The sequence below is a fragment of the Canis lupus genome, chromosome 23, assembly GCF_011100685.1.
Source record: "Canis lupus familiaris isolate Mischka breed German Shepherd chromosome 23, alternate assembly UU_Cfam_GSD_1.0, whole genome shotgun sequence".
Taxonomy (NCBI): Eukaryota; Metazoa; Chordata; class Mammalia; order Carnivora; family Canidae; genus Canis; species Canis lupus.
Window position 1 is genome coordinate 41,959,721 of NC_049244.1, and position 16,825 is coordinate 41,976,545.

Sequence of the window (16,825 nt, forward strand, 5' to 3'; positions counted from 1 at the left end):
AAGCCCTGCTGTTTTCAGAAAACACTGAGAAAGCAGAAGTTAACTGAGCCCCCTGGTCTCTCTCTTTTTTTTTAAGTACATAGTTACCAATGATTATTTTATTTAAATTCAATTAATTAATATATAGAGTATTATTAGTTTCAGAGGTAGAATTTAATGATTAATCAGTTGCATACAATATTCAGTGCTCATTTCATCAAGTGCCCCCATTAATTAAATGCCCATCACCCAGTTACCCCAAACCCCCCCCCCCCCCCACCTCCTTTCCAGCAACCCTCAGTTTCCGATAGTTAAGGGTCTTTTATGGTTTGTCTCTCTCTCTGATTTTACCTTATTTTATTTTTCCTTCTCTTCCCCTATGACCCTGTTTTGTTTTTTAAATTCCACATGAGTGAAATCATATAATTATCTTTCTCTGATAGACTTATTTCATTTAGCATAAGATAGCTGAGTAATATTCCACTATATATATTCCGTATCTTCTTTACCCATTCATCTGTTAATGGACATCTCTATCCATATTTGGCTATTGTGGACACTGCTGCTATAAACATTGGGGTGCAGGTGCCCTTTCGGATCACTATATTGGTATCCTTTGGGTAAATACCCACAGATATTATGGGTAGGGCCAAAACCATTATCCTGTGGGTCCTGGGGTTTCTTCTCTTCTTTCACAGACTAACTCAATGGTTTATACTTCTAAATGTACACTTAAATATACATTTAGAGAAACACTGCTATACTTTATCATTTTCTAAATCATTAAAATGTATTTGTATACAATCCTAATTAATTCCTTACTTACTTCAAAAGTAAGTACATTTCTAATTTTAAAAATTTCACACATTGCCAATTACTTTCTAAAAAGACTACAATAACTCAAATACCACTAGCATTATGAGTATCTATTTCACTGAGTCACCACCAGAAGTGCATTCAGACTTACAAAATTATTTATATAATTCCTTAATCAGCACTCAAGGCCATTCACCCTCATTTCTCTTGCATTTGTCCATTGCATGTCTCATACCAAACTTTCATGACCTTGTGCTTTTGTACATATAGTTCTTTCTGCCAGAAAGAAGTCCTTCCTTTTCTTTGAATGAGAAACTCCTTATCAAGCCAGAAAAATCTGACTTCCTCAGTTACGTCTTCTGTTAATCCCTGCTAAAATCAGTTACTGTCATCTTGGCCTTAGAACATCTTCTTCATATTTTCATAACAGAGTAGAGAGATTACCATCAGTGTTTTATACAAATTCCTTCCTCAGGTGCCTACAAATGTATTCTAATGGACATCCCGTAAACTACTTGGCACTTTGGAGGCATGATATACTTACATAAATATATAAGAATACTTATTTATTGAATCATTCAATTACTTAATTACTTTTATTTATTTATTTTTAAAGATTTATTTATTCATGACAGAGAGAGAGAGAGAGAGAGAGAGAGAGAGGCAGAGACACAGGCAGAGGGAGAAGCAGGCTCCATGCAGGGAGCCTGATGTGGGACTCGATCCCAGGTTTCCAGGATCACACCCCGGGCTGAAGGCGGCACTAAACCGCTAAGCCACCGGGGCTGCCCTAATTACTTAATTACTTTTAAAAGCAATCTTAACTATTAGTATGGTTTTTTGGAGAGGTGAAAATAATCTTTCTGGTTATTTAACCCACCTAGTACTAAATGGGAATTGTAGTCAGGAGGTGCATCAGGCCTTGGATCAGGAGACTTTACTTGATTCTCTACTTCATCTGTAGGTTGCTCAGGGGCTGCGGGGACCACACCTTGGGAGAAGTAGAGGGGACATGAGTTACAATGGAAGTGATAACGTGATAAGAGAATATGTTCATTTTTCTTATCAGTGAAAGTAAATAATATGAAATATACTCATATTTTTAAAAGACACATAATTCATTATGTAAATTACATATTAACCTGTAATAACCTGTATTAACCCGAACTGATGAATTTTCAGGCTGAATATAGATTTAAAAAAAAAAATGAAGCAATTATTCATATTGTGCTCTGACCAAAGCAACACACTTTCATGCTAGTGGTTCAGCTCACTTCATGCTGATGCCTACCTACATGAACTCCTGACACATTAGCAAAAATTCTTTTCTTCACTACCTAATATGGAGAATACAGTAATATATAGAGTGAATCTTATTTTTTCCCCAATCCTTTTTGGAAAATAACTGTGTTTTAATAAATTCAAAACATCACATGATAAATACGTAATGCCTTAAAACACAGCAGTGCCACACACAACTCAGTTAGAGGTGGTTTAATATACCTCTCCAGTGAAAGTGACCTTGGTGAAAGGTGAGTGAACTCACTTTCCATGATGCTATCTTGTGCCCTTGTTGCAATCAGAGAAATGTCTGCCTGGATTCACTACAAGGTAAAATTCTTATTCTCTTAACTGACTGGTTTTTATCTCATGAAATACACAAATCCCATAAATGTGGTATCTCTCTCCTTCCATTGTCTCCTGCATTTGCTTGAAAATGCAGGACCTGATTCTGAGCCTTTCTCTATATGGGCAGGCTGTCATCACAGGCTTGTTATTACTGCTTCTTTTTGCAGACTTAATTTCTTACTTTGTCCTTTACTTAATTTTCCCCACATACTTTAGAGATCTTTCAGTACATATGTGCCAATATAAATCCATTTAAATCCTTTTCTGTCAAAGATAGATAGAAATGTTCATATGTATATAAAAGATGCATTCTCCAAATGCTAAACAATAATAGAAAATTTCAAGGAAATAAATTCCAATTTTTAAGGAAAATATCACATAATCCATATTTGAGAATAAAGTATATTAAAATTTATTCATAAAATCTTACCTGACATTTTGAAGAATTCCACTTAGTCCTGAAAAATGAAACATTTATTTATTTATTTATTTATGATTTTATTTATTCACAAGAGACACAGAGAAAAGCAGAAACATAGGCAGAGGGAGAAGTAGGCTCCCTGTGGGGAGTCCGATGTGGGACTCAATCCCAGGACCCAGGGGACTCAACCTGACCCTAAGGCAGACGCTCAACCACTGAGCCACCCAAGTGCCCGTGCTAGTTATCTTTTATTCATTCCTTCATTAATTCAACAAACACTTGCTGAGCACCTATATGTATCAGACACTGATATAGATATTGAAAAACAGGTACCTATCATTCTGGAAAGCATATTTTAGTGCCATGAGATTAAAAACACATTAACAAATATTTAAGACTAAATCTAGATAGTATAGTTATAAAGAAAATGAAGTCAAAGGTTTAGGAAAAACATGGATGGGAATTTGAAGAGGTTCTGGGAAAGCCTCTCTCAGGAGGGAACCTTTGAGCTGTTTGAACTAGGAAAGGAGGGATTACACTACAAAGGTAGGAAGGGGGTTCTAGGAAAACAGGAAATACGCGCAAAGGCCTTGAGATGGCGCTGGGCTTGGGGTGCTCAAGGGTGAGAAAGAGGTCAGGTGTGTCTGGGACACAAGGACTGAAGAGAACGGAGGGAAGAGATAGAGAGAAGTCTGATCATACCTGAAGACCGAGGCAAAATGTTTGGGATTTGTCGTAATTGCAGTTGGGCAGTCTTTGGAGGACTTTAATCAGTGGAGTGATGAGAGCTGGTTTATACTTTCTCCCGAGGGGGTAAGAGTGGAAGTAGGCAGTGAGGATGGCATAGCAGCAGTAATCCAGGTGGGACTGATGCTGGCTTAGACCAGGGAGGTAACCCTGTGGAGGGTGACGTGTGGTCAGGAACAGAACCTACAGGAGCTGCTGATGGACAAAGGAAAAGAGACGAGTCAAGGATGAGTGTCACTTTTCAGGCCAGGGTACAGGTGTTGATGACAATGCCATTAACTGAAGTAGAGGGGAAGATGGTGGGGAAATGGTGGTGACTGGGGAGGTAGGGATCAGAAGTTCAAAATAGGCATGTTTTGCTTAAAAGAAGCCAAAAGAAGTTTATTTTATTTAAATGAACAGTATGTATATGTAAACATTATGAGAACAGCACAAGAGAAGTAAACTAGAGGTTGAGATGAGATTTGAAACAAGGGTTGGGGAGAACCCAATCCTTCTTCTTGAACCCTTGGTTCATGAATTCATTCAAGATTGAAATAAGTGATTATCAGAGAAAGGAATTTTAGGATTTCTGAGTTCTGGATGATCACAAAGTACCACATCAACAAAAGCTATAATTTACTGAATGCTTATCTAATGTCAGACAAAGGGTTGAATACTTTCCATATCTTATCTTTCATTAAATTACCTCTCTCATATATTAACGGCCCACCCTTCTAAAATCAAGTACTTCTAAATTTAAAGCTGCTTTTGGATTTTCTTTTTATCCTGTTTATCAGATTATGAAAGTGGGGGTTATTTGTGTAGTTTGAGCTGAGTAGAAAGTCACTAATGTTGAGTATAGATGTCAAAGATCACCGTATAAAACCGTAGTCAATATGGATACTGAGTTGACTCAGTGAACACCACCATCACATAAGCCAGGATACAGATTTCCAGCTCAAATGACTGTCTTGCCAAGCATGGATCGGAATCCCAACAGTCTCCCACCATTTTTACTCACTTCTGGAACTGGAGCTAGTTGCTCAAAGTCCTATGCATCTTAAAAGCTAAAAACGTATTTTGGGGCACATCAAAATGTCAGACCGAATTACAGGCCAACCAAACTGGTACGAGGAATTGATCCTATTCCTTTAATGATGGTAATCTCTGGTGTTTAGAACTAAATCTTTTTAGAATCTTAAATCCTGGACACTCCTAGGACTCTTGTATACAGAAGATATATACAAAAATGTTGACACACTGGTCATATTAAAAGAAACTAAAAACATTCCTAATGTCCATCAATGGTACATTGGACAAATAAATTCTGGTACATTCATATGATGTGAGTGTATACTTTCGTGAAAACTATAGTTTTAGAGTCATACACATCAAGAGAGATGAATCTCAAAATTACAACACTAAACAAAAACATAAAAGCAAATCCCTAGAGAACACATATATCATTTAAGAATTCCAAAAGCAGGAAAATGAAACAGAAGATTTTTTTCAGATACATACATGAGGAAACTTTAAAGTTAGAGAATAACACGAAATTCAGGAAAATGGTTACATGTGGAAATGCGGTGTGGGGCAAGTGTTTCATCATGGCCCACAGGGGCTTGAAGTTCCTCCTAATGTTCTGGTTCTAACAAGGTGCTTAGAACAGGGGCCATGGGTTCTTACTAGTCTTTAAAAGGTACATATATTTAAATCTGCATATTTATGTGCCTGACGTGATTTCACAATAAAAAAGAACTTCTTGACAGTTACACATTGAGCATAACCTTCTAACTAAATATCTGTTGTCCCTTTCTACATTAATCCTAGGATTGAAAACAATGAAGAAACCATGAGGGAAACTAGTTAGAACATATTATTCGGTGCCTTAGTGAAAGGAAGTGAATTATCCATCCATGCATCCATCATCTATTCAACCATCTATAGTGGCAAATGGCAGAGTATAATGTAATGCAGATTTTAACAATTGCTGAATTTAGGTAAAAATAGAGATTTGAATATTTTTATGTTCAGGGCAAAGCTTGAAGAAAGAAATGCAGAATTCCTTTTTTAAAAAAGATTTTATTTATTTATTCATGAGAGACACAGAGAGAGACAGGCAGAGACACAGGCAGAGGGAGAAGCAGGCTATCCCCAGGGAGCCCCATGTGGGACTCAATCCCCAAACTCCAGGATCAGGCCCTGAGCCGAAAGCAGAGCTCAACCACTGAGCCATCCAGGCATCCCAAAATGCAGAATGCTGTACCCCAAATATGAAGTAGTACCTCTGGGGTCCAGGCCTAAAAATCTGTATTTTTTAACACAGCCCCAAGTGATCTTTGTGTTCAGGCATGTTGGAGGTTTATTTTGTGTAAAGAAAAACAACAGTTCTCAACTATGCCAGGCAGAGCATAGAATTCAGATCTGATTTGAGAGATTAACAATTTGAAAAATATACCAATCTTTAAATTAAAAAAATATATGTGTTTTAAAAATCAACTAACATCAAAGTAAAATATGATTGCCTCACAAGCTGCAGGTGTTCACAGGATTTGTTCACCTCCCCTCTCCTTTGAGATGTAGTTTCCTTTTTCACCCTAAACTCTCTTCCCTCTGTTATAAAATTGTACCGTATAGTTTTATCCAAAATATTACATAAGGTAGGATAATTTCCAGTTGGTACAAGCATGAATGTTGTAACTTAATCCTCTCTTAACATCCAGTAGATTGTTTTCAGATTTCCCAATCACTCAGCAAGGACAGAAAGTGCTACAGGTTGAAAAGAGACAGTTCTGGCTTTATGACAGATGGAATTCAGATTAGAAAACTGAACTGCGTCTCCGTAACAAGTTAGGATGATATGGTTCCAAGAGCTCTTTTTTAAAAAAAATTATTTTTAATTTATTTTGATTTTTTTTTTTAGTTCCAAGAGCTCTTAATCCCAAAGGTCTTCTGCATTTTCAGGGTTTAGGCCGCATACAAAGGAATCTAAGCCAACTGGAACCTAATACAGAGGGAAAGGAAACATGGGCTGGATAGGACGATGTTGGTCAAGCCATGGTTTGCTGCTTTGGAAGGCAGACTCCACAGCGCATATGGCATCCTTTACATGGATATCCTTGCTGCATCCAACACTGCAGCTGCGCTCATCTTGCTCTTCAATTCCACCTTTCTAAACTGGGAGCAAAGCTCAATAAAACCACAAGCTCTAGAGCCTCACCATGGACATTTGAAACTTCAATTGCAAAACTGAGAATAATGGTCAGTTTTGCAGTTGAGAATTTGCTGGACTGTGTCCTGGTCTCTGGGCCAGGGAGCCTTTGGATCTGTGATAATCTTGCAATTCCCTACATGGAAGTCTTGGAGATCTGCATATGAAAACTAAAACCTTGGGCTCTGTTTCCAGTGCCTTCAAAAGCGAGGACAGAAAAGAAAGCAGAAGTTCACTGTTTGTACAACTCCTCTGCTTCTTAGCAAGGGCAGGAAAAATAGCTAGTTCCTGCCAAGTCCTAGTTCATCTACCACAACTGGCCAGTTGGGTGTAGCATGTAACTGCTAGATGACACCCTTTGTACAAAAGGTAGGCTACTTGGAGGAGGACAGACTTGGCGGCTGGTAAATCATGTATGCCAGCACACTTCAGGTAGTCTAAACAGTGGTTCACACAGACAGACAGATCCCAGGTATCCCTAATGGCTACGTGACATTGAGGGACTGCTCTGAAGTTGGGTTATCTGTTGTGTCATGGGCAGGACGAAAGCAGCACCCACCTCACTTAACTGATGTGAAGATTGACATGGTACATTCAATAGCACTTTATTTTTAAAAAGATTTCATTTATTTATTTGAGAGAGAGAGCGAGAGAGAATGAGAGTGTGTGCAAGCAGGCAGAGGGAGAGGGAGAAGCAGGCTCCTTGCTGAGTGGGGAGCCCAATGCGGGGCTCAATCCCAGGATCCTAGAATCATGACCCAAGCCGAAGGCAGATGATTAACTGACTGAATCACCCAGGTGCCCCTCAAATAGCACTTTTAAAATAGTGCCTGGCACATAGCAAATCCTCAGCAAACATATATTAATACTAAAATTTCACTAGGTAAAATAAACCAGCTGGTGAAGAGACCAAGAGTGAGTGTCTGTCTTCAAATAAAAGAGCTGTTTGCCATTCAGCCATTTGACATACATTACTGAGCATCCCTAGAGAAGACTTTATCCTGGGTTTTTCAAGATGCCACCAACAACTCCCTACTGTCTACAACTCTGAGTATGGTTCTAGCAGGCATGATTTTACAAGCAGAGTTGGAAATGGGTTTCAAACTGGAAAGAACTAGAAGGAAAATGGAGGCATTGCTGGAGGGCTTTTTCCTATCTGTAGCCAAATGAAAGACAAGTAAGTTAGAGTACATTTTATCTGCCTATAGGATTTGCTTTTAGTTTATAGTAGGATAGTGACATTAATTATATTATTCAGATGAATGGATTTATCCAGCAATGAACTTTAAAAACAGCAATTACAGTTAAAGACATCTTCTAAAAATTACACTATTCACTACACCTCCAAGATACAAAAATTGAGGTTATTTTAAAAATTATTTTGCATTATGAAAAACTGAGTATTTGCGTCTGTTTTGGAGTAGTACTTCATGACATATATTCAAACGGAACAATATATGTGTAAGTGATTAGAATATTACATTTGATTTACTCGAAAGCCTTGATGAAACTCTTAATAAATGTAAACGTTGGTATTTTTCAAGCACTCACACTTTATAAACCCTATGTCACAAGAATCCAGGCTGGTAAATACAAGTACTCAATTTCAGTTGTTACATGTAACTTAGTGCTGTTGTGTATGAAAGATTTTGTCTGGCCTTTGTCCCAGGCTCTGAGGAGAAACTTCTGAAGCCTTGGAGTTTCCTGAGTGATGGACGTGTCTAATTAATTATGGCCCTTGGATCACACCTCAGTTTATGCTAAGGAGATGGGGGCTGATCATGCTGAAGAATCACCATATGATTAAGAGGGTGATATTTGAGCCAGGTTACATTTTACTGATCTCCTGACCTCAAGGGAGCAGGGGGACTGGAGGTTTAGTTCAACCAGTTGGCCAATGACTCAAGTGCCCATGCCGACATAATGAAACCCCAATAAAAACTCTGGCCACTGAGGCTTGAGAGTTTCTGGGTGGCAAACATATCAATATGTTGGGAGGGGATGCATTCTGACTCCACAGGAAAAGAGGCGTGACAGTTTTCAAATGTGAAACCCTACCAGACCTCACCCAATGGGTTTCTTTATTTGGCTGGTCCTGAGTTTTACCCTTCAAAATAAAACCTGCATTGTAAATGTAGCACTTAGAATTCTGTGAGTCATTCTAGCAAATAATCACACGTGAGAGGGTGATGACAACCCCCCAATTTATAGCCAGTTGCTCAGAGGTGTGGGTGACCTGGGGACCCCTGAACTTAGGGCTGGTATCATAAATGGTGACAGCCTTATTGGGGACTGTACCTTTAAACTTGTGGAGTTTGTGCTAACTCTGGGTGGTGTCAGTGAACTGTGCTGAGATTTTTGGAAAAGTTGCTAATCTATTACAAATAGAAGCATACACATATATATTTCTTTTTTTTTTAAGATTTTATTTATTTATTCACGATAGATAGAGAGAGGGAGGCAGAGACACAGGCAGAGGGAGAAGCAGGCTCCATGCAGGGAGCCCGACGCGGGACTTGATCCCGGGACTCCAGGATCACGCCCCGGGCCAAACCGCTGAGCCAAACCGCTGAGCCACCCAGGGATCCCCCACATATATATTTCTGATCACAAAAGTAAAACATTATAACCTGTAAAACATCAGTAAGTATAAAGAAATGAACATAAGTCTTAAAGCCACCTTCCAAAATAACTATTCTTAAAATGTTGGTAAATATCTTGTGTGTGTGCATGTCTGTATGCATGGGGGTTTTAAAAATAAATATTATTAAAAATACTGTGCACTAACAAATATAACTACCTTAACTTCTTCAAACTGTTCTATTTTTGTTTGTACCTTTCTGGTATTATGACTAATGCTATAAAATTTCCATTTACCTAAACATTGGTACAAACTTCTGATTACTCCCTTATAATTAAATAATTTAAGAAGGATCTGTGTTGTATAGGTGAATGTTTTTACAACTTAGGGAACATTCTGCCAAATTATTTTCTTTCTAGCAAGGCTCCTACAGTTTACACCCAAATCATGTGAGTGACCATCTCCGTGTTAATAAAGTTTGCCAATTCACTAAGTGGAAAATTTTGTGTTACCATGCCATTAAACAGAATTCTTAATTCAATATTTAAAACAATGTGTTTCCTGAGACGCCTGGGTGGCTTGGTGGTTGAGCATCTGCCTTTGGCTCAGATCGTGATTCTAGGGTCCTGGGATCGAACCTGCATCAGACTCCCCGTGGGGAGCCTGCTTCTCTCTCTGCCTATCTCTGCATCTCTCTGTGCATCTCTCATGAGTAAATAAACTACATTTTAAAAAAATTAAATAAAACGTTCTTAGGGGCCAGATTACTTTTCTAAACTCCACTGAAAACTGCCTTCTGTATCCCTGCTGCCCTTTCTCTTCTATCCCACCATCCTCACATTGCTTTCAAATTATCCAACTCTCCCACTATTATATCTTATAATATGAAAATATGCCCTCCTACCAAGCTCCCTTTCACCTTCTATTTTGTAAGGTTTTTAGAATATATGTATAATTTAGGAAAAAATTCTGAACCCAAAGAAAAAATTCATAATAGGTCACATGTTTCAGTTCTAGGTAAGATCCAGTAAACCTTATCAGCCTGTCTCTCCCATTGAATGCAATGAATTAACTGAGACAGAATGATGCGGCAGCTATTTGAAGACTGGAAATACCAAGCAAGAGCATGGGAAAAGAAGGCCAGAATTGGAAGTACCATAAACCAGAATCAGGTAATCTTTCTCTGGTATTCCCAGCCTGATACATTTCAAGGCAGTCTGTAACGCAGAAGTAGCACCAGGTGCAGAGAGAGCTCCAGAAGAAGCTCCAGAAGAGCTCCAGAAGAAGCTTGAACAAGGAGAAGGGGAATTCCTAAAGTTCAGAAAGAGGCAGAAAGTTTCACAATACATTTTTTTCTTTTTCTCCACTTTCTTATGTCCCAGATCCTGGCAATCCCACTGTGGAGAAAGGAGTGATTGTATCCAAGAAAGCTCAGAGGTACCTAGGGAAATCTTCCTTTGGATACAAGGTGGTGTGGTCCCAAGAAGATGGGGTGAAACTCCTCTCTTGGTTTCTTTTTTTTTTCTTTGCCCTCCTATAACTTGGCCTTGAATACAAGTTAATTTGTGGGAAGTATACAACAGAAAAAGGTAAATAAAACTTCATTTTTTTTCTGGCTCAATCATTGAAAACTTGAGAGACCCAGAAGACTGGTAAGATTGTCGAGAGGGAGGAAGCTTGAGAAAGTGTCCCAGTAAAGTTATTTATGAATTTCTGGGTTCATCCCTGAGTGATACATGCATGTATCTGATCCTAAAAAAACTGAGAATTGAAGGGAAATCACAGTCCAGGTCTGATTGGCCATTGGATTGCCAAAGAAATCTAAACAGCATGACAAGGACTTTGAAAATGAAAATTAACACTCAAATCACAACACAAAAGACTGGTAGAACCATGGCCTGAACCCAAATGGGTCAACTGCTTGCCAAGACTAAGAAAATCAATTTCCTGCATAGCATCTAAATAAGACTCTGAACCTTTTAACATAGTATTCAAAATACAATATCCAGGATACAGTATACATGTACAAAGAACCAGAAAAGTCTCAACTCATAAGGGTTGAGAGCCACTACTGAAAACACTACTTATAGAGATGTAATCCAGAACACAATAATGAGTTAAATACTAAAAAAAGATTCAACTAATGCTAAAAAAAAAGGACAGGAAATGAAACATAGGAGGATGAAAAAGGAAACAAGCAGGTATAAATTTAAATATATTAATAGTTACATTAAATGTAATATACTAAACCTATCAATGAAGAGATAGACATTATCCAAATAGATAAATGATATTTTTAAATTTTTAATTATTTATTATATAAATATATTTATATTTACATAATATATAATATATATTATATAATTTATTATATAAAATATAATATTTTTAATGACTCAATTACATGTTCTCTAAAAGAAACTCATTTCAAACATAATGATAAAGTAGACTAAAGAGGAAAAAATAGAAAAGATATACCAAGTAATCATGTGAAAGAAAGATGGAATGCTAAGACAAATTGAAAACAAGTAGCAGCTGAGTGCCAATCAATAGATGAATGTATAGAGATGTCACACACACACACACACACACACACACACACACGCATACTGGAATATTATCTAGCCATAAAAAATGAGATCTTGCCATTCACAATAACATGGAATGACCTAAAAGGTATAATGCTAAATGAAATAAGTCAGCCTGAGAAAGACAAATACCATATGGTTTCACTCATATGTGGAATCTAAAAAACAATAGAGACCTATAAATTCAGACCTATAAATATAGAACATTCTTCAAGATAGATCATGCAATAGTCCATGAAACAAACCTCAATAAACCTTAAAAGACTAAAATCATAGAAAATGATCTCTGGAAACAATGGAATTAAATTTAGAAATGGAAAATATAACAAAATTTGGGAAATTCACAATATGTAGAAATTAAACAATACACTTCTAAGTAAGCAATAAATTAGCAAAAAAAATCACAAGGAAAATTAGAAAATGCTTTGAGATGAATGAAAGGACAAAATGCCAGAAACTTATGAAATGCAGCTAGCATCATGCTTAGACACAAATTTATACCAGTCAAAGCACATGTTTTTACAAAGATGTCTCTCAAATCAAAAACTCAACTTTCCACCTTAAGAAAATAAAAAACAATAGCAAATTAAAACCAAAGCAAGCAGAAGGAAAGAAATAGTAAAGATTAAGGTAGAAAGAAATAAAATAGAAAGTAGTAAAAAAGGAAAAGAACAAAACCAAGTTTTTGCTTTGATAAGACCAACAAAACTGGCAAACCTTTAGCTGAACTAATGAATCAAAAAAGAGAGAAGACTCAAACTAAAGTCATGAACAAAAGAAGCCATAATGCTATCAATCTTACAGTGAAAAAAAGAATTATAAAGAAATAACATGAACAAAAACTTAGATACAACAGATAAAACTATTAGAAAGATATAATCTACCAAAACTGAGATAGAAAAAGAAAACTTGAATAGAATCAAAACAAGAGACTGAATTAGTAATCAAAAACTTCCCACTGAAAGCTCAAGCACAGATGATTTCTTTGCTGAATTCTATCAAGTGCTTAATCCTTCATAAACTCTTCTAAAAAATAAGTGAACATATCCCTCCTCATTCTATGAGTCACTATGACCATGATATCAAAATCAAACACATCACAAGAAAAGAAAGTTACACTAGTACCCCTTATGAATATAGATACAAAATCCCCAGCTCTAGGAAACTGAATCTAGCAACAAATAAAAAAAGGTCATACACCATGACCAAGTGAGATTTATAAAGTAATAAGACACTGGTTTAATATACAAAAATCAAGGAATGATTTAATAATAATAAAAATACAATCAGCTCAATAGATGCAGAAAAGTATTTGACAGAATTCAATACCTTTTCATGATTTAAAAAAAAAAACAGTTGACAACCTAGAAATGTTATGAAACTTGTTCAATCTGATAAAAAGCATATATAAAGTGCCCGACTGTTAGTATTATACCTAATGGAGAAAGACTGAATATCTTCCCCTAAGACCAGAGAACAAGACTAGAACATCCACTGTCACCACTTTTATTCAGTTCTAGTATAAGAACTTCTAGCCAAGGCAATTAGGTTATTAAAAAATAAAAAAAGGCACCCATTCAGATTGGAAATGAAGAAATGTGACAGATCTTGGACACAGACTAAGGAATCCACTAAAAACTATTACAACTAATAAAGAAGCTCAACAATGTGGCTGGACATAAAATCAATACACAAAAATCAAATGTCTTCTATACACTGGCAACGAACAATTTAAAAAATTCCACTTATAATAGTATCAAGTAACACATGTAGGAATTAACTTAATAAACAAGTGTAACACTTGTGCATTGAAAACTAAAAAATGACGTTAAAATGAATCAAATACAATATAAATAAAAGTACATATATCCCAAGTTCATGGATCAGACAACTTAATATTGTTAAGATGGTAATACTCCCTAAATTGCTCTATATATTTAACATAATTTTTTAGAGGGATGTCTGGGTGGCTCAGTGGTTGAGCGTCTGTCTTCGGCTCAGGGTGTGATCTCGGGGTCCTCGGATCGAGCCCCACATCAGGATTCATGCATGGAGCCTGCTTCTCTCTCTACCTATGCCTCTACCCCTGCCTCTCTCTCTGTGTATCTCATGAATAAGCCAATAAAATCTTTAAGAAAAAAACCCGTAATTTTTTAGAAACTGACAAGCTAAACATAAAATTCATATAGAAACAAAAGAAAATTGCAACAGCTAAAATAATCTTGAAAACAAAGAACAAAGGTGGAAGACTCATACTTCTTAAGTTTAAAACTTACTCCAGTTTTTCCAAAGAGAAATCCAGATGGTCAACACACAAGTAAAAAAATTGCTCAACATCACTCATCATTGGGGAAATACAAATCAAAACCACAATGAGATATCAACTCACAGCTGTCAGAATGGCTAAAATTAACACAGGAAGCAACACATATTGGTGAGGATACAGAGAAAGGACAGCCCTCTTACACTGTTGGTGGGAATGCAAACTGGTGCAGCCACTCTGGAAAACAGTACAGAGGTTCCTCAAAAAGTTAAAAATAGAACACCCTATGATCCAGTAATTGCACTACTAAGTATTTACCCAAAAGATACAAAAATACTGATTCAAAGGGGCACATGCACCCCAATGTTTACGGAAGCATTATCAACACTAGCCAAATTATGAAAGAGCCCAAATGTCCACTGACTGATGAATGAAGAGTGGTATATGTACACAATGGAATATTACTCAGCTATCAAAAAAAGAATGAAATCTTGCCATTTCCAATGATGTGGATGGAGCTAGTCTGTACTATACTAAGCAAAATAAGTCAGAGAAAGACAATATACCAGAATGATTTCACTCACATTGGAATTTAAGAAACAAAACAGGGGAGCATATGGGAGAGAGAAAAAAACAGAGAGGGAAACAAACCATAAGAGACTCCTAACTACAGAGAACAAACAGGGTTGATGGAGGGGAGGTGGGCAGGGGATGGGCTAAATGGGTGATGGGCATTGAGGGCACTTGCATTGGGCACTGGGTGTTATATGTAAGTGATGAATCACTAAATTCGACTTCTGAAATCAATATTAACTATATGTTACTAACTAGAATTTAAATAAGAATTTGAAAAAAGTTGAAAATAAATAAAAATTGTAAAAACTTACTACAAAGCTACAGTAATCTGAATAGTGTGGTACTGGCCTATGATAGACAAATATACCAATTTGGGTACCAAGACCATTCAATGAAGAACAAATAGTCTTCTCCACAAATAGTATTGGGGAAACTGTATATACATATACAAAAGAATGAATTTGGATCCCTACAACATACCATACAAAATAAGTCAAAATGGACCATAAACCTAAATGTAAAAGGTAAAACTAAGAAATTTTAAAAGAAAAATAGGAATAAATCATCATCACTTTGGGTTTGGAAATGGTTTCACAAATAGGACACCAACAACATAACAACAGACAAGAAATAAATTAGACTTTATCATGTTTTATTAAGTTTGTGGTTCAAAGAATACCATTGGGAAAATGAAAAAAAAAGTAAACAGAATGAGATAAAATATTTATGTATCATATACCTGGTAAGGGACTTTTTTCTGGAACACAGAGAGAACACTCAGAACTCAGTAATAAAGACAACCTAACTGAAAAATAGCCAAAAGAATTTGGATACTTTTCTAAGGAAGATATATGAATGCCAATGAGGACATAAAACGATTCTCAACATCATCAGTCATCAAAGGCATGCAGATCAAAACCACAATGAACTCTTCACATCTACTAAGATAGCTATAATCAAAAAGACGATAACAAGTGTTAGCAAATATGAGGAGATACTGGAAACCCTCATTCACTGCTTATGGAAATGTAAAATGGTGCAGCTGTTCTAGAAAACAGTGTGAAAGATTAAACATAAACACATGACCCGGCAATTCTATTTGTAGGTACATACTCAAGAGAAAGAAAACCATTTTCACAAAAACATGTACATAGCACCATTATTCAAAATAGCCAAGAAAGAAACAACTCATATGTCTACACATCAACAGATGAATAAACTCTGAAAACTGATATATCCCTATAATGGGATATTGTTCAGTCATAAATGGTAATAAAGTATAATACACAGTACAACTTGAATAAACCTTGAAAACATTAACTGAGTGAAAGAAGTCAGTCACAAGAGACCACATACTGTATGATTCCTTTTATAGCAACTATCCAAAATACGCAGCCTAGAAAGATACAGTATTTTTTAGAATGTTTCAAAAGTAAATAAATATTTTTAGATTATTATATTAAAGTTTTTAAAAAAACTTTTGCTAAAATGCTATTCAATTTCTACATAGAAATTTTTAAAAGATTAATAAGGATATGCAACTTTCCTATAAAAAATTTCCAGAAATTAACTCGCCACTTGATGTTAACATTTAGAAAATAAATGTAGACATTTCTTTGCCTTAATTCAACATTAAGAATATTTAAGAAAGTCAAATTTGCTGAATACGTTATTTTTTTGTATATTTTTTATTGGAGTTCGATTTTTTTGTAATTTTTTTTATTGGAGTTTGATTTGCCAACATATAGCATAACACCCAGTACTCATCCCGTCAAGTGCCCCCCACTGCTGAATACGTTATTGAATACTATGGTCCATTTTGTTCTTGTGACTGTAAAAATTCCAAAATTTTCGTCACACTGAAATTGGAAAAAACTATGCAAATATTTCATAAAGAGAGCTTCTTGAACACATACAGACAAGTATGTGTCAGGCCTAAAGACATGAAAGTTTGAACAAATCGATTTCAAAATTCTTTCCTACAAAAATTCTATACCTCAGCAATCAAATACAGTAATTCTCAAGGAAGGAG

At 36.1% G+C, this 16,825-nt stretch overlaps 1 protein-coding gene across 7 annotated transcripts in view; it reads right to left on the minus strand.

Moving 5' to 3' along the window:
• PLSCR4 (phospholipid scramblase 4) overlaps positions 1–16,825 on the minus strand; it is a 41,400-nt gene that overhangs the window by 17,953 nt on the left and 6,622 nt on the right. For 5 of the 7 annotated variants that reach the window (XM_038571130.1, XM_038571131.1, XM_038571132.1 and 2 more), the window contains 3 exons: positions 3,548–3,787; positions 2,855–2,882; positions 1,676–1,786 (listed from right to left, as the gene is read on the minus strand). In XM_038571130.1, coding sequence (XP_038427058.1) covers positions 1,676–1,786; positions 2,855–2,861 — 118 coding nt within the window. In that variant the 5' untranslated portion in view covers positions 2,862–2,882; positions 3,548–3,787. The remainder of the gene's footprint in view (positions 1–1,675; positions 1,787–2,854; positions 2,883–3,547; positions 3,788–16,825) is intronic. The other 2 variants (XM_038571134.1, XM_038571135.1) reach the window with 1 other exon arrangement.